The 25931-nt window shown below is 44.1% G+C and overlaps 1 protein-coding gene across 3 annotated transcripts in view; it reads left to right on the forward strand.

Moving 5' to 3' along the window:
- Window positions 1-15981: 15981 nt before the first annotated feature.
- The window catches only part of BICD2 (BICD cargo adaptor 2), a 59918-nt gene continuing 49968 nt past the window's right edge, over window positions 15982-25931 (forward strand). For 2 of the 3 annotated variants that reach the window (XR_005557306.1, XM_039348544.1), the window contains exon 1: window positions 15982-16969. Coding sequence is in view for 2 of the 3 variants with exons in the window: in XM_039348544.1 (XP_039204478.1) it covers window positions 16052-16969 (918 nt within the window). In the remaining variant the exon portion in view is untranslated. The remainder of the gene's footprint in view (window positions 16970-25931) is intronic. The other variant, XM_039348545.1, reaches the window with a different exon arrangement.

The raw sequence follows: 25931 nt of genomic DNA on the forward strand, positions 1-25931 counted from the left end.
TCGCGCAGTTAGCAAATCGGTAAATGTTAGACCACCTCGAATGAAGGGACATCGCGGCGGATCCTTATAGGGAGGAGGGGAGTCTTCGGAGGACCCCCGACCGTTTTCCTGGTAGGTCGGGGGGCTATCCGGAGGTCCATATTCGGGAAGTGGTGGAAAAGACAAGGGGTCTGGTTCCCCTCCGAGGTCAGGAGTGGATTCAGGCATCATGATGTGAGGGAGGATCAGGCTCCGATGCAATGGGTGGGCCCGCAGGTTTACAAAGATAGGGTCTTACTTGCTTCCCTGGCACCCACAGTACTCGATCAGGCAGTTGGATTGCTGCGTAGCCTCGCCCCCAGGTGATGAGATCAGCCGGACCTTTCCAAGTAGGATCAGGCAACTCGCGATAATACACTGGAGGGCGCAAATTTTTGATTGTCGGTGACTCTGGCGTGGCAAAGTGGCGTTGCGCTGCCGACAAAGGTGGAGTGCCTGTGAGGTTCAGGAAATTGAGAGAATAGAGTGCTCGATTTAAGGTATCTTGCAGTGAGGGGAGGCCAGGAGTTCTTTTCTCCTGTTCGAATCGTTTTAGCATGTTTTTTAGGGTCTGATTAGCACGTTCAACGATCGCTTGACCGGTAGAATTCCAAGGAATCCCAAACTTGTGGGCAATTCCCCATTTCTGACAAAAAGAGGAAAACGGCGCGCTGCTATACGCTGAGCCGTTATCCGTTTTTAACTCTTTGGGGCATCCCATCACTGCAAATGTACGGAGACAATGATTAATTACGTGCTTCGTAGCCTCGCCCCTTTGGGGGGAGGCCATAATAAAATTTGAAAAAGTATCAATTGAAACATGTAAAAACTTCCACGGGGAAAAAGGGGGATATTGAGTGACATCCATTTGCCATAGGGAACAAGTGGCCAACCCACGTGGGTTGACTCCCAGTGGTATAGCATGTGCTTGTAAACTGCAGGTGGCACATTGCTGGATGATGGCCGAAGCCTCGGCCGATGTCAATGAAAACTGTTTCATGAGGGCTTTTTTATTTTGGTGAAAGTAACTATGACTTTCCCAGGCCGTGAGCGGAGTCACGGGAAAAAATTGATGAGGCTCTTCACTCAAAGGTTCCTTTGTTAAAGGCTCCTTTGCTGCCGCATCCGCCTTTGCGTTACCTTCTGTCAGCATGCCTGGAAAGGGCTGGTGACTTCGGATGTGGGCGATAAAAAAAGGGTGGACACGGGCATGGATTAAGTCTTGTAGTTGACAAAAAAGAGCCATTAGAGATGAGTCTAATGAAGGTGAAAGATAGGACTGAAAGATATTACTAACAACATGAGCAACATACAAAGAGTCAACAATTAAGTTAAAGGCAGAATCCTTAAACATAGAAAAGGCCAATACAGAAGCGGCCATTTCAGCCCTCTGGGCAGACTTGTGGCCATGAGTGCGATGGGTTTGCCAAACACCATCCTGTAAGAAAGCACAAACGCCTGTGTGGGCGCTTCCATCTGCAAAGACTGTGGGGGCAGAAGGAATAGGAAAAGACACACATGGAGATTGCCATTTCACTGGGACAGTTTGGACAAGAGTCAGACGGGGGTCAGCAGGGAAATGATACTTAACCTGTCCTGGCCACTGGGCTAGAGCAGCTTGGAGTTCTTCGGATTCCCTGTACACCTGTTCCCACAGAGGGAGTCGCAGGGGGACAAAAAGAGCGACTGGCTCAGTGCCTGTTAGTTGGCGGCATCGAGCACGTCCTTTGAACAACAGAAAAGCATACAGGGAAAAACGAGAGGTGATAGTTTTGCGTGGAGTGTGGGGCAAATGCATCCATTCGACAATCATCAAAGGCGATGCAATTTGGACCACAACCAGCGTGGGTAGAAGAAGGGTGTTTAGAATTATAAGAGACAAAGGAACATCAGGCAAGACACGATCAACCCATTTGACAGACAACATTTGAGTGATTAATTTGAGAATTTCCAGGTGTTCAGATGTTAGAAAAATCTTGTCACCGGGAGATTTGTGACCTTGCAAGGCTGAAAAAAGAGGTGCAAATTGTGAGGTGGTTAAGCCCATATATGGTCGTGCCCAATTAAGGGTTCCCAAAAATTGCTGCATCTGAACAAGGGTAGCAGGATTGGGAAGTGTTAATTGGGGCAGTATTGGAGAGGAATGGAGGCTATGACCTTATGGCCCAGATACAAAAATGGTTCTTTTGTTTGAATTTTTTCGGGTGCCACTGTCAGTCCATTGTTAGCCATGTGGTCTCTAAGCTCAGCGGCCACAGTGGACACAATCTCAAAACAAGCAGAAGAGGCAATTAAAATATCATCCATGTAATGATAAAATAAAAAGGTGGGATACTTCACACGAAATGGCTTCAACAAAAAGGAAATAAAATATTGGCACATTGTAGGACTGTTTATCATTCCTTGAGGCAAAACTGTCCATTCAAAACGCTCAGATGGGTATGCATTATTAAACACTGGTATGGTAAAGGCAAACAATTGGCGATCTTTGGGATCCAGAGGGATGGAAAAAAACGCATCCTTTAGATCCATGATAATTAAAGAAAAATTTTTTGGGATTAAATTTGGGTTGGGAAGTCCCAGTTGGAAGGGTCCCATAGGAGCAATCAGTCTGTTTATGGAACGCAAATCCTGTAAAAATCTCCAATTTCCAGATTTCTTTTTTATCACAAAAACAGGTGAGTTGTAAGGACTAGTAGATGCAACCAGATGGCCCAATTGAAACTCCTTATTGACTAGCTGTTGTAATGCTTCCAATTTTTCTTTTGTTAGGGGCCATTGATCCACCCAAACAGGAGTGGGGTCTAAAAGAGTGAGGGATAGAGGGGTGGGGGCAGTTTTTGCCATTCCTAAAAGGTTAATGTGGCCCCAATTTGGGATAAAAGATCCCGACCCCAAAGATTAACTTGCAGGGGAAGGACGACAGGGCGAATACGTGCCTGTTTGTCGGTGTGAGAGGAAGTGACTAACAGAGGCAAGGTGCTAATTCGGGCCGTTTGGATGCCTCCGACGCCTCGGACGGCAGGGGAAGAGGTGGTGGGCCAGTCAGCAGGCCACTCAGAGGTTCTAATTACTGAAATATCTGCTCCGGTGTCTATTATGCCTGAAAAAGAACGATTATTTAACACAAAGGTAACAAAAGGCTTATCCGAATGAATAGTGGAAGTGAAAGCAAGCAATTGGTGGTCAAGAAAGTGCTTTCGGTAATTGTTAAGAGAGGGGTTGGGGGGAACAATCGGCTCCATGTCCTCATAAGCGAGGGGATCGAACTCCAGGGCCACCGGCATCACAATTGCAGCCAGGTCTTCCTTGTAGATGACTAAAGGAGCGTCAACAATGCAAATTAGAGCCAGAGAAGAAAAATCATCGGAGTCAACCAAGAAAGGGGAAGCGAAAACGCCGCGGGAGATGAGGTCTCTAGCCGGATAGCAAAGCAAGGGGACTTTTGTCGGCATAGAAACATCAGGTAAAGTAAGAGGAAGAAAATATGTAAGACCAGGTATTTGCATAGAAACAGTTTCGGCAGCAACAGCATGCATAGATGTTATAAAGGTTTCTTTTAAGTTAAATGTAGCCAAAGAATCAGCCTTGGGGAGAGGGCTGGCTGAGTGCCCCCCCACTAGTTTCCCTGGTTCTGGTTGTTATTGTTGGCAGATTGGGGAGGGGGATTCACACGACACAGGGAAGCCCAGTGATAGCCCTTTTTACAACGGGGGCACACAGTTTTCGGCTTGTTTTGATTTGAATTTGACTGATGTGCGCCGCCCCCAGGGGCTCGACACTGTGCTCGAAAATGACCGGGCTTGCCACAGTTAAAACAGTTTCCATTCTTAGACGTCTCCCCTTTGATGTTTTGCAATGCCATTGCTAAAGTTTCCATGTTGTGGACATTGGTGCCGACGATTCGGCATGCTTGGATGTAATCTGCCAGTTCGGCATCAGGCTTGCTGAGGAGAGGCTGAATGATACGTCTGCAATCTTCATTGGCATTTTCATAAGCTAGTTTTTTTATAAGTTCCTTTTGTGCTATGGGATTCCGGATCTCTCTAAAAACTGCCTTCTGCAACTGATCAATGAAATCTCCATAGGACTGACTGGACCCTTGATAAATTTTTGCGAACGACCCTGCGGCAGAAGAGCCTGGGTCGTCTATCTTTGAAAAAGCATTTTGCGCTGCTAAACTAGAATGAGCAAATGCAGCGCGTGACATGTTCTTTTGGATATTAGGAGAAGCATAACGTCCTTCGCCGATCAATTGTTCCAATTGCAAGTTTCCCCCGATTCTTCTAACGATGGCTTCTGCTTCCCTCTTATACTCTGATTCCCATACCACAAACTGTGAACTTGTCAAAAGCATGCGACACAAATTTTTCCAATCGGATGGCAACATGTAAAAGGAGTTGGCTAGATTACTTATTAACCCTATGACATAAGAGTTTTGAATGCCATACGTATTGACAGCTTGCTTAATATCCCTAATTAACTTCATAGGGACTGGTTCGATATATGGAGCCCCATTTGTGTCAAATTCTACTGGGTAGCACATTTCATATTCATCTAATTCTAAATCGCCCGAAAGTTTAGCTCTAGCCAGCGCTTGAGCAATAGCGCCGGCAGGTGTTTCTGATGTTTTCGGAGCGGTCTGAGCCGGGGCCGTGGCTTCTACTTGTGCCACCGTTACAGGTTCTATCTGGGGAGGGTTCTGAATGCCAGATTGATATGGCGGCGGGGGGTCTGAAGCCCCGACCATGGTATTCTTGTGTATTTTTAAATATTCCATGACAATCCGCCAAGTGATCAATATTTTCGGCGGAGCCCTAGGGGACTCATGAAAATATGTTCCTAATTTAATCCATACAGATTCTTTAAGTGACCCTTCCTCGGGGTAGGCTGGGCATTGTTGATAAATATATTTTAGCAGACTGATCAGGTCTGACTTGGTGGGAACGGCCAGATTTTTCCCACCATTAAGTCGGGTCTTGGTCAATTCCCTAAGTTCGTGGAGGTGCGCAACCTGAGGCTTAGAGAATTCTGCCCCCATACTCACGAGTTTTAGGAGGGTACTTCGTTCCACGACGACCGGCCCTGAATTGCAGTAGGCGTCCTGCCGAGTGAAGTATGAGGGTACCAAGAGATGTCTAGGAGGGTACTTCGTTCTGCGACGACCGGCCCTGAGAGTTGCAACAGGACATATACGTCTAGGAGGGTGCTTCGTTCTGCGACGACCGGCCCTGAGAGTTGCAACAGGACATACACGTCTAGGAGGGTGCTTCGTTCTGCGACGACCGGCCCTGAGAGTTGCAACAGGACATACACGTCTAGGAGGGTACTTCGTTCTGCGACGACCGGCCCTGAGAGTTGCAACAGGACATACACTCGACTTGCGGGTCGAATCACGTCGGGGTCACCACCTGAGGGGATTGTACTTTTGCTATCCCCCCATACGTGGGGCAGATCCCACAAGCTGACACTAAAGAAGACTCCTGACACAGAGGCTTTCTTGGGGTGGGACTGCCCCGAACCGAAGTCCGGGAACTACTTTATTGATTACAATATGCAAATAAGCATTGATTACATGTGATACATTTGTGCCATACATATAATTTCTTGCTGCGCCATAAGCTTAAAACCACTCCCATTACTTAGTCTCAGAGCATGTCAAGAGTACATGTCATGTTTGACCTATATTGCCCACCTGGCGACACAAAACAAAACCATGTGGTTAGTGCCTTCTCGAGCTTAGTTCTGCATAACATCCTGTTTAACTGTCATGCGGTTTGCCATTTGTGTTACGAGCTAGCGAGCTTTGCCGCAGACGTTTCCTCTAGAAAGGGCAAAGAAAGGGCAAGAATGGGGCGAGGAGGGGGCTACAACTCCAACACTTATAGTGGGACTTTATGCTCCAAATCAACAACAGGAACAATTTTATAAGCAGTTACATCAAAAAATAACATTGCTTGACTATAGATCAGTGGTATTAATGGGTGATTGGAATGGTGTCTTAGATATACAAAGGGACAAGAACGGTTCCTCTCCTTTTCTTAAACAAGCAAGGTTACCTAAAGCTTTTTTTGATATGAAGGAAGACTGGGAATTAAGGGATTATTGGCGGGAATGTAATCAAGAGGAGAGAGATGTCACTTTTTTTTCTGATAGACACCAATCTTTTTCAAGAATTGACTTTTTTTTGATTACTACGGATTTGTATAATAAAGTAAAGAATGTAAAGATTTTTCCTAGATCACTGACGGATCATAGCCCAGTTTGGATGGAGCTGACTCAAGAGAAAGAGGAACGGAGATCCTGGAGAGTTAATGAAAATTTGTTCAGACAAGAGAAGAATGTTCAAAAGTTAAAGGAGTGTTTAAAGGACTATTTTGCTTTGAACATGTATAATGGGACTTCAATGTCAATGGTATGGGATGCAGGTAAAGCATTTATGCGTGGTGTTTTGATAAAAATGAATAATTGTCATAAGCGGAAGCAGAGTCAGAAACGTAGAGAACTTGAAGATGAAATTAAATCAAAAGAAAGGGCCTTGATTCTAAATCCTTCTGATGAAAGTATTAAAGAATCTGTAAAGTTACTAAGGTCACAATTTAATATGTTGATAGCAGATCAAGCGGCAACCAATTTATTGTTTATGAAACAAAATACATTTTGTAATGCTAATAAGCCTGGGAGATGGTTGGCTTATCAATTAAGAAAGAAACAGAGACAGAGAATAATAGAGAAAATAAATTACAAGGGTAAATTAGTTTCTCAGAAGGAATTGATTAAAAAATCTTTTTTGGATTATTATCAAAAGTTATACAAATCTACTAATGTGCAACTGCTAGATATAAATAAATATCTAGCTGAGGCAAGTTTTCCTAAACTGACTGAGGATCAGAAACATGAAATTAATGGCTTAATTACTAAGGAGGAAATTGCCTCAGCAATTCAACAATTGAAACTAGGGAAAGCACCGGGTACGGATGGGTTAACAGCTGTTTATTATAAAGCTTTAATGGAGGAGATGATCCAACCATTAAATGATCTTTTTAATGGTATCTTACAGGGTTTAGAGATTCCTCCTTCATGGCGTAGTGCTTTTATATCATTGATTCCAAAGGAGGATCAAGATCTTACTTTACCAAAAAATTATAGGCCTATATCTCTTTTAAATGTGGATTATAAGATATTTGTAAAAATCTTGGTAAATAGGCTTATGAGGGTGGCGCATCATCTTGTGCATAAAGATCAATCAGGGTTTATAACAGGAAGGTATATGAAAAATAATGTTAGACAAATTATTAATCTATTAGAATATTTAGACAAGAACAACCAAGTTCCTGCAGGGCTCATATTTTTAGATGCTGAAAAAGCATTTGATCAATTGAATTGGCATTTTATGCTAAGAGTAATGGAAGAAATGAATTTTGGCGAAAAGATATTACAAGCTCTTACGGTAATATATCAAAAACAAAGGCACAACTTATTGTTAATGGAGGTTTGTCGGAGGTTTTTACAATAGAGAAAGGTACTAGACAGGGGTGTCCTTTATCGCCATTGTTGTTTGTTTTAACACTGGAAATATTATTGATCAAAATTCGAGAGTCTCAGGAAATTAAAGGAATAGAAGTTAACAAAAAAGAATATAAGTTGAGAGCTTTTGCGGATGACTTGGTTGTTACTTTGTCGCAACCTGATTATTCTGCAGTAAACTTATTACAGTTGATTCATCATTATGGTTTGGTTTCGGGTTTCAAGATTAATGTAAATAAGACTAAAATCTTACCTAAAAATATGTCTAGTCAGGAGAAGCAGATTTTGGCTAACTTGACGGGTTTTGAGATTGTTAATAAGGTAAAATATTTGGGGGTGATGTTGTCTGTTTCTAATGTAAAATTATTTAAAAATAATTATGAAAGGTTGTGGGTCAGGGTACAGAAGGACTTGAAGAATTGGGAGAAGTTGCAATTATCCTCATGGGAAGAATTGCAGTGATAAAAATGAATATTCTACCCAAGTTTCTTTTTTTGTTTCAAATGTTACCGATTTTGAAAAATGAGATTAATTTAAGTGAGTGGCAGAAGGGTCTTAATAAATTTATTTGGGCAGGGAAAAAGCCAAGGGTTAAGTTTAAAATTATGCAAGACTTCCGTGAGAGGGGTGGACTTAAGGTACCAAATTTGAAATTATATTACGATGCGGTGGTCTTAACACTAATCAGTGATTGGGTAAATTTGACAAATCCTGAGATACTTCATTTAGAGGGATGGGATTTACTTTATGGGTGGCATGCCTATTTAATATTTAATAAAAAAATGGACTGGGTCTTTAAATCTCATATTTTAAGAATTTCTTTACTTAGGATTTGGAGAAAATATTATAAAAGTGATTTTAAAGTTCCATTATGGGCTATACCTTGGCATGCGATAGAAGGAATAAAAAGAGGAGTAAAAATGGACATGGTGTCTTATAGTCAGTTACTTAGATGGGATGGGCAAAACTGGCAGTTAAGATTACGGGAAGATTTAGCGCAAGAAAATATTATTTATTCTTGGTTTCAATATAGGCAACTAGTAGATAAATGGAAGGTGGATTGTAAATTGGGTTTTCTTAGAGAAGATGGAAATCTTATTAAGCAAGTCAAGGATCAAAGACAAACCCATATCAAGAGAATTTATGGGGTATTAGTTGAAATGGACTCAGAAACGGAATTAATTAAAGATTGTATGATTAGATGGGCGCAGAATTTTGGTGTCCCAGTCTCATTGGACATTTGGGAAACCATTTGGGTGAGAAATGTCAAATTTACACAAGCACAGAACCTTAGGGAGAATTTTTATAAAATGTTTTATAGATGGCACCTTGATCCACAAAAAATGTCTCTTATGTACCCTGACGTGCAACCCAAATGTTGGAGATGTGGTTATAAGGATGCTTCCTATTATCATATTTGGTGGTCATGCAGAGAGATAAAAGCATTTTGGATCAAAATATGGTGGAATATCCAGAGAATTTTTAGAAGGAGGGTAAAATTTACTCCGCAATTATTTTTGTTAGGCATTGTTACAGATTGTGATACAAAGGAGGTTGTATTGATGTTAAATTTGATTACAGCCGCTAGGCTGTTAGTAGGACAATATTGGAAGAAGGAATCTTTGCCTACATTGCAGGAATGGTTTCTTAAAGTAGCTTATCTGGCGGAAATGGCAAAGATTTCGGCTTTCTTAAAGCAACAAACGCAAGAGAAGTTCCTTGCTGTTTGGGACAAATGGATAAAATTTATACAATTTAGATTGGGTATACAAAAATATCACATAGCTTTTTTATAAGTTTTATTTTTATATATATATATAGATATTTTTTTTATATATATATATATAAATATAATTTTTTTAATTTAATTTTTTATTTTTATTTCTTAATTTTTAATTAAGCCTATATTCTGCTCTGGGAAGCTCAGGGGGGGGGAAGGGGGGGTTTTTGTGAGGGGTGGGGGATGGGGGTTTTTTTTTATATATGTAATGTTTAGTTTCTTTTTTGTATATGTTGTCTTTTGTTTTGTATTGTTTTTGTCTTTTTGTAAAATTTATAAAACTTTCAATAAAAAAAAAATCAATCATGATTGGGTTAACAACTGCCTTGCTTAGCAACAGAAATTCTGTTCCCATTTGTGGTTGTAAGTTGTGGTCTGCCTATACGCCGTACATTGTAACTGTACAATGTTTTAATCTGTTTAATTTTATAATTTTAATATGATTTTATATGATTTTTTAAAAAAACTTTTAATTGGAAGCCATCCAGAGTTAGTTGGAAGTGGGGAGGCTGTGTGGATGTTTCAAATAGATAAATAAAAAGAAATGCACCATCAATGTACTTCCGTAGCTTTCATGGTGATGCACTATTTGGAAAGCTTGTGGCAAAAGCTACCGAGGAAGATACTGTTTTGCCTGCGAGGTTAAGTAGATTCTTGAATGTGGTGAATGGAAGTTTCTCTTTTCCTGCCACCTTCCTTTAATGAGGTGTTCTTGTCTTGTGTGGTGTGAAGAAAGCACGGCTTTCATTCTTTCTGTGATTGCAGAGATAACTTCTTGAAATACCTTCAGGGTTTTAGCAGATTTCATCTATCAATGCATGTGCACAGACCAGTCTTTCCACATAACAGATTCCTTTTCCAATCCTGCTCTTGTATTTCTAACTGTTGTGTTTTTTTCTTTTGTGTGACTTAGTACCCTCAACCTTAGCAGAGTGAATTATACATTTGTTTACAAAACTGTGTTCAACAGAAAGTGGTGGTATGTGGTTTGTTTCTCCTGATACCTGCAAAAAATATGTGCGTTACAGGCTTTATGTTGATCTTCAAAAACCTTGGGATAATTTTGAAAAAGATTTCCCCTCACTTATTTCACCCAGATGACACACTGACCAAGAAGGTGGGCTGATCTTGAAATGAAATACGTTAATATGTATTTGTTGGGTTTGCAAAACAATATCAAACTGAATTCTATAACAATAGTCTTTGAGTGTTTTGAATATATCGTGTCCCAACCATCCTAAACTTTCTTAATATTGCCTCTTCTGGAAAAGCTCAGTGCTGACTTACTCCACCATACTGCACACTGCATGTGTTCAACTACAACTTGCATCATGTCAGCCAACATGGCCATGACAGGAGTTGTAACTTTCTACATCTGGAGGATTATATTTCTCTGTGTTTCCACAGGCCAAATATCTTTGTCAGCCTTGCTGCAAGAAAAGTTTGATTGGAAATGTTAGGTGTTCTCTGCTTTAATGTACTTGTAAGTTATAATCCCACCCACTTGAGTTTTTTTTTCTCCTCCTCTTTTTATCGCACTTTTTAAACGTTTATACCATAGCCATCCAGAGTCACTTGGTGAATGTTAATTTAATAAATAAAATAGGCAGGCACAGGGGATAGTGCTATGGAAACATATTGTATAATAGACCCCTTTGCACGAAGTGCCAATTCACAATTTGCTTTAACAATTGTGGTTTGAGTAAGCTTCCTCTGACTTGTCTAGAATTGCTCTTATGTGCCTTGGAAATGAGGCCAATCAAGGCCTCATGTATGGAAGTGACTTTTAGCTGCCTTTGGAAAATGGAGTATATCAGCATTCTTACATCAGGGGCTTGCCAGAAGACTTCACTGTGGGAATGTGGTTTGAGTGCATTTTCCAGTTTCTACTGACAGCCTTAGTTTCTGGATCCAGCCTTTCAAGCTCATGTAGTTCTCTTAAGAATACCTTTCTTTTCCCTTACTTTGCAGTGAACATTTGCTGGAAGTGGTCTTTTGGTTTTGGGACCCAAACATTGCCCCAAATATCCCAGAAATAATGCCTTCCTCTGTACAACTCCAAGAACAGCTACTATTGAGAGTTTATTGATTGGGTTTAAAGCAAGTATTTATATAGGTGGCATAACACCCTTTCCTGTGAAGCCTATGGAAAGCTCCTGTTGTCTGCTGCTTGTTTTGTGGAAGAACAAAACCTTTCAGTGTTTAGTTGCAATAAAGCACTTCGTTTGTTTCTACCTTCTCTCTTTTTTAAAAAAAACCTTTCCTTTACATCTCAGAATCCAGAATTGTTCCCGATGGGGTTTGACAACTTCTCTTGTCTTGCCTTCATTTGATTTGCATGCTGATGAATGAAGAATTTGTGCCTGCAGTGAGATGGTGATGTATATGCAAAACTGCCAGCAGCTGTTCCTAAAGAATGCAGGTTTATTTTTCTCCTTGTGATGTGTGTCCTTTGCCTTGCAGAGGATGGGAGAGGGGGAAGTGTTTCATGCTGATACTGTAGCAGTTTTTCTAAGTAGTCCACTTGATTTGTCTTTCAGTTGTAATATTTCAGCTGTAATATGTAATAACTCAGAAATATACTCTGCATAATAGCTCTACATTGTTGTCTGGCCTGCAATTCCTGATGCAATTAAGAAGTCACCTTTTCTAAATAGTTCTAAATTAAGCTTACATTTCTCATGCCGCATAGGAGGGCCATGAATTCCTAGTTTTCTAAAAAGAGCTTTTTGCTATAGGCTGACCAATCCAGTAGTACAATGGTGGTGTTCAACAACTTGCTATATGGATACATTGCTCAGATTCCTTTTCTAAGTAAGGCTACCTGAAGACTCTTCCAGTGCAGGTGTGAAAAACTGTGTCTTTATTAGATTTTTCACTGGGAGTTTTGACAAATTTGAGTTTTTTCAATATTACAGGAAGGAAGATTTGCACAACAAGGTTTTATTATTTACTTATTAATTTATTTTTATGCCGCCCATCTCTCCTACAAGATAATTTTGGGTGGGTTATTTTAACTAGAGAAGTGCAGACCTCCATGCGTGAACTGCTGTCTGTATGGAGCAATCAATATTAGATGGTCTATGTCTCCATCAAAACATGCATGTCTTGCTTGGGTATGGGCTCAAAGTGCATGCTGTGTCTAGGCATGGAGCCCAAATATGTGTTTGATTCATGCAGAAGTGTATTGGAGGAGAAAGAGTAGGAAAAATGGCAGCAGTTGTTAAGAGGAGACTGGGAAGGAAAGGCACTGAGAATATTTGGAGGGTGGGTAGGCAGGGCAATTTGCATTTGAATTCCAGGGCAGTTGTGACTAAAGGGAATGATAGAAAAGTGGGTACTGGGGAAATTAAGAGAAGGAAGTCAGTTCACTGCCACCATATATACAGCCAGCCCAGACATCTTTTTTGGAACTTTCTACCTTTTCCCCCACCTTGCTTTAGCCACTATCACTATACTTGAATTCAAGATGGTAGTTAGGAAATACAGGACTAGAAGATTGGCTGATAGGCTATCATCCATGTTGAAAAGGAGGGTTTGTTCTCCTTGATTTATGACATGTTTCTGGAAATGATTTCAGCCTAATTCTTGAGCAATCAAAATGTTCTGGTTGTTGATTTTGGTTTTCCTGCCTCAAGCAAATAAGAACTTTTATGTGATGGTATCTCAGGATTTTATGTTTAATCAGCCAAAGTTTTGCTTATGTGATTTAATTTTTGTGAAAGGCGGTAGCTGGCTTTTATTTATGCTAGAGTAGGGTAATCCACATTGGGGACTGAAGGTAGTGACGTGCAATATGACATTTTTACCCCACATCACTGATTATGTTAGTTTCCTGATGAAAATTGATACTGCAGTTTCAGTAAAACTAAAAACTACTTCATATAAACTGTGCAAAAAAACCCCAAGAACATTTTAGTCATTGTTCAAATGAGTAAAAGTTCATTCCATTCTATCTCTCTACAAGAATCTAAACTACTAACGGTCAAGGCAAATTGGCAGTAGATCAGAATCAGCGGAATTCAAGGAGGGCTGGGCTTAGATCTCTTGTAGGCGTGAAGGGATTCCAAATTGATGACATTATATTTTCTTGAGGACGGTCCAAAGCTCTCAGTTATTCTGAAAATGTTAAAGTTCTACTGAATAATGCCCATGAACTCCTCCTGGGCACTTCACTGATCTGAACCTTTTTCTCTACTACATGATTAGACCGTATTATAATAATTATTGGTGCACTTATTCCATTAATAACTTGGAAAGCAAGAATTCAGTAATTATGAAAGGTTTGCTTGTATTGTTTGTCCTGTTGATAGTATTTTTAAATGTGTTCATGCAGTGATATCATACAATCAGAGAATGGTTAAACAATAAAATATAATTTCAGATTTAAAAAAGGAGACCGTATTTCAACAGAATATTTCTATTAAACACTTAACATGTCTCTAAAATTGTGTTACTGAATAGGAAAATTAATTCAAAACGTTAAAATGGTCATTTTATGTAAGACTATTATGTAAGACTATTAAGTGTGGAAAGAATGTTCGAATGAAATTATTGTAACGATGGGATAACAGCGTATTCTCCAGCAGGATGGATGTAGAATCCACCGGTGGGTAATTTCAGCCTTCCTGCTCAGATGAGACTTAAGACAGAGCTTTAGCCATGCCTCCCTCTGGGTGTGTCTTCCCAGTTTTTGTCTTAGTCTCAGCTCAGTAGGGCGCAATAGTTTAGGCTCTGTAGCTAGACTAGGTTTATTAAGACTTATTTGGATTTCTCAACTTCTAAATTTCTTCAACAAGTAGGATTTGGCTTAATTGGAAGATTTTGGCAAGGACTCTGTCCTTTTCAATGTTTTGAGCCTATTAGGCTTGGGGGTTGAAGGCTGCAGGCCTTGATTGGGTGGGGCTCCCAACCCGATCGATTGAAAATCACCGCGATTCAGCCAATCAGCTGGCCAGCGGAGAACGGAAGGTTTTTGGGGGCAGCCGCCAGTGTTTTCTCACATTGCGAGATCGTCGAAGCCACGAGGCTTTTCCCTGCAGCCACAACCGGATCGCAGCGGGGGCTGCGCAACAAACTGCAAGTGCTTTCGCAAACGGGGGGAACAGGGCTTGTCCTGTTTAACCAATTTGCTGCCTCTGTAGTTTGTTGTCTTGTAATTCTCCAGCAGGATGTCTGTAGAATCCACTGGATGGGTTGTTAACAGCCTTCCTGCTCAGCAGACTAGGTCAGAACTTTGGCCACGCCCCTCCTTTGGGAGTGACCCCAGTTTTGACTTAGTCTTGAGCTCGGCAGCACATGATTATTTTTGCTCCGGATAGATTAGGTTTCTTTAACAGTGATTTCATTGACACAGTTTCAATTAGTTAGCATAAATTTGTTCTTTAATTGGCCTCATTTAAATTGAATACTCAAATTGATAAATTTAAATTTTTGGAGGCTGTAGGCATTCAGGCCAGCTGGCCGATCAGTTGGCTCGCCTTTGGAGCCTCAATCGGCTCCTTGCAGACTCAGAGCTTCAATCAGCTGGCTTTCGTTTGGAGCATTAGATCAGCTCCTTGCAGGATCAGAGCTTCAATCAGCCGGCTTTCCTTTGGAGTTAGATCGGCTCCTTGCAGACTGGCTCTTTGCAGGATCAGAGCTTCAATCAGCCCGCTTTCCTTTGGAGTTCGATCGGCTCCTTGCAGACTGGCTCCTTGCAGGCTCAGAGCTTCAATTAGCCAGTTTTTTTCCTTGGAGCGTTGGATCGGCTCCGTTACAGGCTCAGCTTTGGCTTGTCAGCTACCTTTCTTCAGGACACCTGATTCAGATTTGGATCTAAGGCGACCAGGAAACGCAAGTTGCTCAGGGTTTTCCCTGTTTACTGAGAATCTCTCCCTTTACTTAGTGCTCTTTGTCATTGTTCCTTTCCTGGTTTCTTATTATTGCTCCAACGTTTGTTTACTAACAGAGAGTGCGGCCGCCATTTTAGCCGCATGTCTTCACTGGGGGCGGCCATTTTGAGGGTGTGTTTTGTCTCCTTCAGGATGCCATCTTGAGTGAGGCCCTCACTATATTGGGTGGACAATTTGCACGGAGATTTTTTTCCTGGTATTATTAAGAGTTGATTAGACCTCAGAGGGGGCTTATACTACTTTTTGGGAGTCTGATTTCAGCCCCATATTGTGGGGGGGGGGGGAGGAAAAACAACAACAACAACAACCAAAAAACAAGATAATCTCAGCTCCTAGAGGAGAAGCAATATCTGAGTACTGATACTCTACCTCACTAATACCTGGTGAAGGAGCGAGAAGAGTGAACTTTATTCCAACTGTTCTGTTAGTGTGGCATTGTCACAGGCTTATCAAGGGGTTTTAGCAAATCACTTGACTGTCCGGCCATTGCAGTTGTACAGAGCGAAGATTGATTCTTTCCATCTCTGTCAATTGATCTGCGTACCTGGGTGCTCCCCCCCCACAGGTATTCCCTACTCGGTATATCTGTGCGCAATGGCAGACAGTGTCTCGCCTTCAGCTTCGCAGGGCTCCTCTATGCCTCCCCCACAACAACAAAAACGCAGATCCACTGAATCAGAGTCGGGGGGGGGGGGAGAAGAAAAAGGCCAAAACAAAACATTTAACACAGAAGGAGCCCTCAAAAACGGCTGAGAGAGAGGCCTCAAGGAGACATTTGGCATTAGAAAAACAATTTTCCAGAGCACAAAGACTTAGGGCCAATGAGGCTGACATGGTTTCCCCCGCCCCATTGGAATTACCCACACCCGAGTCTGCATTTGTTCCACATCAGGAAGTTCTCAGGACCTGGTCTCCTCGGGGGGAAACTGAGCAGATTGGTTCTCCTCGCTCCTCATCATGTGCATCATCAGATCATGGTCCAGTCACAGTGGGCCATAGTACCAGGTCTCAGGAAGATATTTGGTCTGCTCATTTTCAGGCCTTTATGCAGAATGCTTTTAACCAGTTTATGTCTTCCAAGGGTCAACTGCCTTGTCAATTTTCCTCCCATAGAGGGAGGGCTACGGTTTCCGCCACAGAGGTTTCAGAAACCTCCTCTCAGTTAGGTGAGGCTGAGTCGGTTGACCTTGAAGTAGCTGATATTCCCTTGTCGGACGATGAGGAGACTGTTCCTGAACAGACTCAGACTGCAGGTGTCTTTGACCCTTCTCTTCTTAAATCTCTATTAATCAAGGCAATTTCCACTGTTAATCTCACTTCTGTACAGGAGGAGAGACCTTCTACCAGTCAGGAGTCCAATCCTCTGTTCGCAAAGAAGGTAACAGGGGACAAATATATTCCTTGCCCAGAAATCTTCCATACCTCCGTGGAGGAACAATGGTTCTCTTTGGCTGCTCCACCTGCGCCTAACAGCGTAGAGAAGAAACTGTTTAATGTCTCCCCATCATTTTCCTCTCTGTTAGAGGTTCCTACTGTGGATAGTCCTCTGATTTCTCTACTCTCTACATCCGCTATTCCAGGGGACATGGCAGAGGCTCTGAAGGCCGAGGATAAGAAATTTGAGCACTCTCTCCGTCGGGCTCACCAGGCTTCGGCATGGGCGGCCAAGGCGGCAACCTCTTCCTCCTTCTTCGCCAGGGCCTGTATCATGTGGCTACGCGAACTGCAGACCAGCATACCACCAGATCAGGTTAGAACACATCAAACTTTGGCTAAGATTTTGGCTGCTTCACAATACGTAGCAGACGCCACATTGCACTCCACTAAATATTCCGCAAGATCAATAGCTGCCACAGTTGCCTCTCGTAGGCTCCTATGGCTGAAGCATTGGAGGACAGACTTGAAAGCCAAGTGGTGTCTGTCCACGTCCAAATACAACGGGACTCATTTGTTTGGTTCCATTTTGGATCCACACGTTAGTGAGGGCAAGGACAAGCGCAGGGTCCTAGTGCATCCCTCTAAGAAAGTAGACAGAAGGACATCTCAGGACTTCTGAAAACAAGTCTTTCATACCAGCGGTCCCTGGGAGTGGAGGCAGCCCTTTAGATCAGGGCAATCCTGGGATTGGTCGAGAGGCTCGCGATCCTTCTATCCCAGACAGGATCGTTTCCAGGATCGCCAAAACACTGGAGCCAGAGGCCAGTTTCAGGCTAAACGTCCATTCAGGGGAGCAGGAGGCTGCGCTTACAGGCGGTCTAAGTGACGCCAGGGAGGACTTTCCCATTGGGGGCAGACTACAAAGGTTCAGCGATGTCTGGGAAAGCACCAACTCAGATGCTTGGGTGGTAGAGACCATCAAGTATGGTCTCACCTTAGAATTTTACTCCCCCCCCTCCAAACCGCTTCATAAGTTGCCCTCTCTCCCGAAACAGGGTCAAGACAGACCTGATGACTTCGGCCATATCTCATCTGCTCGAAATTCAGGCTATAGAACCAGTACCAAAGGAGCAGGAGGGAATGGGGTTTTACTCCATTCTGTTTGTGGTTCCCAAGTCCTCAGGGAGATGGAGGGCGATACTGGATTTAAAGGGATTAAATTATTTTGTGACCTACAGAAAGTTCAAGATGCAGTCCCTAAAATCCATATTAGCCAGCATCAGGAAGGGAGATTATCTCTCTTCAATAGACCTCACAGAGGCGTATCTGCATATTCCCATCCATCCTCAGTATCGCAAGTTCCTCAGGTTTTGCGATGCGCGCTCCAACTAGCCGCTTGGCATTTGAGCGGGAAAGTTTAGCCAGGCAGTCTTATTTATCTGAGGTGATCTCTTTGATACAGGCCTCTAGACGCCCTTCAACAAACAGGATCTATGACGCCACATGGAGGGGTTTCTGCAAGTGGTGCCTTGTGCATGCATTGGACCCACTCTCGGTTTCTATACCAAACATTCTGGACTACCTATTGGAGGGTCTGAACAAGGGTCTATCGCCCAATACTATCCGCAGGCAACTAGCAGCCCTTTCCTCTATTCTTTCCTGCGACAATTCCAGCCTCTTGTCGAAACATCTGGCAGTCAGCGCTTTCTTAAAAGGGGTGGTCAATACCAGACCTCCCGTTGTACATCGATATCCAATGTTCAACTCCATTTGAACCTCTCAGTTCATGTTCTTTACATTTTTTGTCCTTGAAGGTAGCCTTTCTGGTGGCTATTACCTCAGTCAGAAGGATATCAGAATTAGCGGCCCTTTCAGTGAGGGAGGAGTTATGCACCTTCTTCGATGACAGAGTGGTCCTTAGGCTGGATCCCACCTTCATCCCAAAGGTAAACACTATTTTTCACAGATCTCAGGAACTTATTCTTCCCAACTTCTGTCCTAATCCCAGGCACAGGTTGGAACGCGAGCGGCACAAGCTAGACGTACGCAGGGCTCTGCATTATTACGTGAAGCGTACTTCTTCCTTCCGTAAATCGGAGGCTCTATTTGTATCTTTTCAACCTTCAGCAATGGGGAAGAAAGTTTCTTCTTCTATCATAGGTAGGTGGATTAGGGCCTATATAACTCAGGCCTGTTCTTCCTTGTCTCTTCCTGTTCCTTCACATGTCACGGCTCATTCGACACGCAGTGCTGCTGCGTCAGCCGCGTGGTCCACGCAAGCCTCTGTGGAGGAGATTTGCAGAGCCGCAACGTGGTCTTCTTCGGCATTTGTCAGACATTACCGGGTGGATGCCTTTGCGGCGGCTGACGCCGCATTTGGCAGGCATGTACTTCAACAGGTTGTTTCTTCTCATGATTCTAGAGCCTAGACTTTTCCCTCCCGAGGGGACATGAGGGCTTTGGTATGTCCCATCCGGTGGATTCTACAGACATCCTGCTGGAGAAGGGGCGTTGTCTTACCTGACGCCTTTTCTCAGCAGGATGATGTAGAATCCACACCCTCCCGCACAAATAGTCTAGGCAGGTGTATCACAATTGGAGCTATTGAGTTGAGATTCGTCAGAGCTGCTTCGCCTCGTCAAAACTGGAGTCACTCCCAAAGGAGGGGCGTGGCCAAAGTTTTGACCTAGTCTGCTGAGCAGGAAGGCTGTTAATAACCCATCCGGTGGATTCTACATCATCCTGCTGAGAAAAGGCGTTCAGGTAAGACAACGCCCCTTCTCTGTCCCCTTCGTTAAAACTTCACTCATCGCCATTTTAGGAGGCACAGAAAGGAGCGCGGCCGCCATTTTGACCGCATGGTCATAGCGCGGCCGCCATTTTGAAAGGCCCATATTGTTGGGACCTATTCTGCATAACGACCTCTGGTCTTGCCTTAGTGCCTTGGTCTGCGAGTCAGGCCTGTACCAGGGGGAGACTAATTTCTCATATCACCCACAGCAAGTGTGGAAGAATTCTAGGGTGTTATTCCAAATTCATGGGGGTTTGCCTCATCTTATGCGTATCATTGTGTTAACTACTCATTGAGGAACAGGCTCAAATCTTTTAAGACCTATGTAAGTGGAGTGAAAGGGTAATCTTTCTGACCACCTGTTTCAAATAGTCAGTGGCCTTTAGCCACGGGGCCTAGACAGGCAGTTTTAGAAAGCTGTCTGGCTGTTCTTGCCATTGCCATTGTTCAGAGCGAGGATCGGTTTTCCATCTCTGACTACTTGATCTGCGTGCTTGGGTTCCCCCCACTTCTAGATATCCCTGACCAGGATTATCTAGACTGCAATAGTAGACAGTTCCTCGCCCCAGGCACCTCAAGGTTCCGTTGTTCCCCCCCGCGCAAACAAAACACAGATCAGATGATTTGGAAGTGGGGGGAAAGAAAAAAGCCAAAACAAAACACTTATCCACCAAGAAGACTTCTAAAGCAGCTGAGCGAGAGGCCTCGAGGAGACATCAGACGCTGCAGAGCGAATTCTCCAAGGCACAAAGACTCAGGTCCAGTGAGACTGAAGTGGTTTCCCCCGTCTCATTGGACACTGCCACGTTTGAGCCACCCTTTGCCTCTTCACAGGATGCCCTGCGGGCATGGTCTCCTCAGGGGGAAACTGAGCAGGTTGGTCCTCCTTGCTCCTCTTCTTCCTCTTCACATCAGGGGCCTGAGATCAGGCGTGCCCCAACAGAGGTTGGGGCCAGCTCTAGGGAGCAAGGAGATATGTGGTCTCAAAGCCAATTCCAGGCATTCATGCGTCACGCCTTCAGGCAATTTATGTCCTCCTCTAGAAGTAATCAGGGGCCTTCATATCCTCTACCTCCCCCATCTATTCCTCCTTCCCAGGTGGAACATGACATGAGACCTGGTTCTGGTGTCTCAGAGACCTCCTCCCAACTAGGTGAGGAGGGGTCAACAGACTTGGAAATAGCCGACACGCCTATGTCAGGGGATGAGGAGGCAGCACCTGAGCAGGTGGCTACTTCGGGCCTTTTTGACCCTTCTCTTTTCAGATCTCTTCTCCTAAAGCTGTGCGACGGCCAACCTGACCTCAGCCCAGGAGGACAAACAATCTACCTCCACTAGTCAGGAGGCTAACCCCTTATTTGCGGAGAAGGTTGTAGAGGAGAAACAGATTCCCTGTCCGCTTGTTTTTCGTACTACGGTAGAGAAGCAGTGGTCATCCCTGGCCACCACACCTTCTCCAAACAGTACGGAAAAGAAACTCTATAATGTCTCTTCTTCCTTTGCCTCTCTCTTAGAGATGCTGGCCGTGGACGCTCCCTTAACCTCTTTGTTTTCCACCACTGCTATTCCAGGGGATATGGCTGAGTTCCTGAAAGCGGAGGATAAAAAGTTCAAGTTCTCCCTTCGTAGAACTCACCAGTCTTCGGCATGGGTGATCAAGCCGGCAACCTCATCCTCTTTCTTTGCAAGATCATCAATAATGTGGCTCCAAGATCTTCAGCCGCTCATTCCTCCAGACCAGGTTAGGGCACTCCAGACACTAGGGAAGCTAGTGGCAGCCTCAGAGTACATTGCTGACGCATCTCTTCATTCAGCCAGGTGCTCTGCCAGATCTATTGCTGCCACAGTTGCCTCTCGTAGGATGCTGTGGCTGAAACAGTGGTGAACTGACTTAAAGTCAAAGTGGCATCTGTCAACGTCCAAGTACAGTGGAACACACTTATTTGGTGCAGTCCTGGAACCACATGTCATTGAGGGCAAGGACAAGCATAAGGTCCTGGCGCACCCCTCCAAAAAGTCGCATAGGCGGCCTCAGCAGGAGTATCGCAGACAGGCATTCCATCCCAGTGGATCCTGGGAGTGGAGGCAGCCATTTCGGGCAGGGCAGTCCTGAGATTGGCCCAGAGGCTCACGATCCTATCCCCCCAGGCAGGATCATCAACAGGACGGCCAGAATAGTGGAGCCAGGGGTCAGTTCCAAGCCAAACGTCCCTTCAGGGGCTCAAGGCAGCTGTCCCTACAGGCGGTCCAAGTGACGCCAAGTAGGACTACCCCATAGGAGGTTGCCTGGCACTGTTCTACGACGTCTGGGAGGGCACCACCACCGACTCTTGGGTCAGAGAAACCATAAGGCAGGGTCTTTCTCTAGAGTTTCAATCTTCTCCCCCAGATCGTTTCATACAGTGTCCGGTTTCAAGAAACACAACAAAAGCACAGTTAGTCACCACAGCCATCGCCCACTTGCTAGAAATCAGAGCCATAGAACTGGTACCACAGGATCAGATAGGAGAGGGATTCTACTCCGTTCTGTTCATAGTTCCCAAGGCCTCAGGAGGATGGAGAGCGATATTGGACTTATAGGGTTTAAATTATTTCTTAACCTACAGAAGGTTCAAGATGCAGACCCTAAAGTCCATCTTGGCCAGCATCAGGAAGGGGGACTTCCTTTCCTTCATCGATCTGACAGAGGCATACCTACACATCCCGATACTTCTAGATCCTGCGGTTCTGTTACGCACGCCGGCATTACCAGTACAGGGCCCTCCCCTTTGGACTCTTCAGCCCCGAGGGTTTTCACAAAAATTTTGGCCATACTGGCGGCCAATATAAGGACGATGCCAGTGCGCGTACAGTGTTATCTGGACGACATACTAGTGCAGTCCAGATCCTTCCAGTCAGCTCAGTCAGACCTGGAAGTCACGATACAGACACTTCAGGATCACAGGTTCTCCATGAACTTCAAAAAGAGTCACACAACACCCACAAAGCGTCTTCTCCACCTGGGAGCATTGATAGATTCGGATCTATGCAAGGTCTATCTCTCTCAGGAGCGTCAGATCAGCATCCGAAAACTGGTCCAACAAGTTTGGTCCAACTGTCCCAACTCCTGGGAAAGATGGTTTCTTGCATGGGCATCGTTCCGTGGGCCAGGCTTCACTCCAGGAACCTTCAGTGGTTCTTTCTTCCCTTCCAGAAACGGAATATCAGTGCTTCCAACAAGAAAGTCAGTGTTCCTCATCACACACTGTCATCACTCCTATGGTGGACTTCATCCGCCATGACCAAGGGGACCATTTTCAAGGAGCCTCCTGGGATCACCTTGACCACAGATGCTGGTCTGTATGGTTGGGGTGCCCACCTTCAGAACCACCTGGCCCAGGGACAGTGGTCCAGGTCGGACCTGGCTCACAACATAAATTGGCTCGAGCTCAGGGCCATTCACCTAGCTCTCCAACGGTTTTCCTCCCTTGTGTCAGGGAAACACGTCTTGATCCTGACAGACAACATTGCAGCCAAGGCTCACGTCAATAAGCAGGGAGGGACCCGCTCCTGGGCACTCATGCAGGAAGCCCTGACCATAGGGCTTTGGGCAGAGTCTACTCTGAGTTCCATCAGGGCAGAACACATATTGGGGGAGGCAAATTGACAGGCAGACTCCCTGAGCAGGGTCACAGTGGACCACTCAGAGTGGAGACTGGACCCGAAACTGTTCAGGGTAATCTTGAACAGGTTCGATCATCCATGTCTGGATCTCTTTGCCTCCCAGGGGAACACCCAGCTCCCCAGATTCTTCACCAGGTTCCTGGCAAGGGGGGGCAGAGGGAACGGACGCCCTCCATTGCAGGTGGCCAGGGGGCATGCTTTATGCCTTTCCTCCCCTCCCGTTGCTACAAGCAACCATCCGCAAGCTGATCCAAGAGCAGGCAGAGATAATCTTAATTGCTCCATACTGGCCAAGGCATCCGTGGTTTGCCGACCTTGTGGATCTGTCGCTCTCGCCACCATGGAGAATTCCTCCAGACCGAGTGGCTCTCAGCCAAGGGAATCTCCAATACCCGGATCTACAGTGGCTCCAGTTAGCCGCCTGGCACTTGAGCGGGAGAGTCTGACTAGGCAATCCTATTCCTCTGGAGTGATCTCAATGATTCAGGCCTCAAGGCGCCCCTTGACTAATAGGATTTATGATGCCACATGGAAAAACTTCTGCACGTGGTGTAACAGGCAGCAGCTCTCGCCACTCTCTGTAACATACCTGACATATTGGAGTATTTACTGGAAGGGCTAAATAAGGGTTTGTCACCCAGTACCATACGCAGGCAAGTAGTGGCCTTATCGACGGTTCTTACCTGTGACAACCTAGTTCTCACAACACCCGGCAGTCAGTGCCTTTCTCAAGGGCGCAGGTAACGCTAGGTCACCTACGGTACATCGTTACCCGTCATGGGATTTGTGTTGCAGGCCTTACTTCTCATCAGTTTGAACCTCTTAGCACTTATTTCCTTCAATTTCAAGGTAAGAAATTGAAGGGAACAAGTGCTAAGGGCACTTTCCATGAGGATAGGGTGGTCCTCAGATTGGACCCCTCCTTTATCCCGAAGGTTAATACAGGTTTTCATAGATCCCAGGACTTGGTCCTCCCTAACTTCTGCCCTAATCCTTCACATCATCTGGAAAGACAGTGGCATAAGTTGGACGTGTGCAGGGCCCTGCACCATTACATTAAGTGAACCTCAGCTTTTCGAAAGTCGGAGGCTTTGTTCGTGTCCTTTCAACCTTCCACCATTGGCAGATGGATTAGGGCTTGCATTTCTAGGGCTTACCTTTCTCAGTCCCTTCCGGTTCCTTCACACATTACGGTTCACTCAACCCGTAGTGGAGCGGTTTCAGTGGCCTGGTTCACCCAGGCTTCAATTGAGGAGATATGTAGGGCAGCGATGTGGTCCTCTCCCTCTTCCTTCATCAAACATTATAGGATTAATCAGTTTGCAGCGGCGGAGGCTGCTTTTGGTAGGCCAGTCCTACAGTAAGTGGTTACTTCTCAGGGGACACAGGCCTAGACTCCCCCTCCCTGTAGAGACATAAGCGGCTTTGGTATGTCCCACCGGTGGATTCTACATCCATCCTGCTGGAGAAGGGGCATTGTCTTACCTGAACGCCTTTTCTCAGCACAATGGTGTAGAATCCACACCCTCCCTATTCAGATAGTCTAGGTGTGTGTATTAACTTTTTATTTGGAGCCTTGCATCAAGACTTCATCAGAGATACTTCGCCTCGACAAAAACTGGGAAGTCGAGGGAGGCATGGCTAAAGCTTTGTCTTAGTCTCACTGAGCAGGAAGGCTGATATTACCCCCATCGGTGGATTCTACACCATCCCGCTGAGAAAAGGCGTTCAGGTAAGAGAACACCCCTTTTCTTTTTTTAAAGAAACCCTTTAATTTGATCCTTATTCAAAATCTTGTTCTGTTTTAAGTCATGGCGAGTGATGGCATTTTGCTGGAAATCAGGATCTGCTATGATCATGGTGTGGGCTAAATTCTTGTTTTGGACAGTTATCAGTATATAGTATAAAGGTTCTCAAATGATAATGCTGATAGACTGAGAGAGCTGAAGTTTCCAATGCTATGGAAATATTATATGTATGATGTTATGTTACAGTAATGAGTGCTAGCGAGAGTTCTCTTCCCAAACATGAATTAGGATCGTTAGACTGCAATATTTTAATTAGTTTATTGTAACTTTTGTTTCTTTTTCTTTCTTTCTTTCCAGTTTGCCCATATTTATCACCCTCAAATGTTTATTTCCACACCTCTGAAAGGTATATATTTGGGAAACTGAAGTTGCTGTAATTGTAGAATAGAAACAAAGCTGGTAAAATGTCCAATTGAATCTTAATTGTTACTTTAGGTAAGAGCTTCCTTCTGTTACAAGTGAAGCCATCCATGAGAATGAGCATGAGGAGAATAAATAAATACTGTGTAAAAACTGAGTTAAGATTCCAAAATCACTTTATTAAACAGAGAATTGAGATTGGTACTGAACAATGTTTTTAATTGATGGTTTTCTTTTTTTTCTTCCTCACCACACAACCATTTCTGACTTTCAAGTTCAACAATAGCACCATGATATTAAGTACTGAAAAGTCTTATGACCCTGCCATTTCCTTTTACTTGCATGTATTTTATTTCTAACTTACTATTTGATAAAATAAGGATGACATAAAGAAAGCAATTCCTTCCTGTTTTTCATATTGTAAGTAATTGTTGGCACTGTTTATTCCTTGGAGACCTCTGACCAAATCTATTTGTAGAAAGAATTTTCCATTTAGCATAATTGGCTTCTTTGTTTAGCGTTGGCTTGTGTCATTGCTGACCAATGACATCACCAACAAGCCATGTGTACAACAAGCTACAAGTCGTCTCATGCAGTTACTTTAGATCACATTAGTATTCATTTGGAGTTTAGAACATCATATTTTTTTCCAATTGTTTCAATGCAAGAATGAAACATCTTTGGATTTTAGATGAGCAGTGGCTACTGGGTTT

This window comes from Crotalus tigris, unplaced genomic scaffold (assembly GCF_016545835.1).
Source record: "Crotalus tigris isolate CLP2741 ecotype Arizona unplaced genomic scaffold, ASM1654583v1 scf7180000018160.1183395, whole genome shotgun sequence".
Classification (NCBI taxonomy): Eukaryota; Metazoa; Chordata; class Lepidosauria; order Squamata; family Viperidae; genus Crotalus; species Crotalus tigris.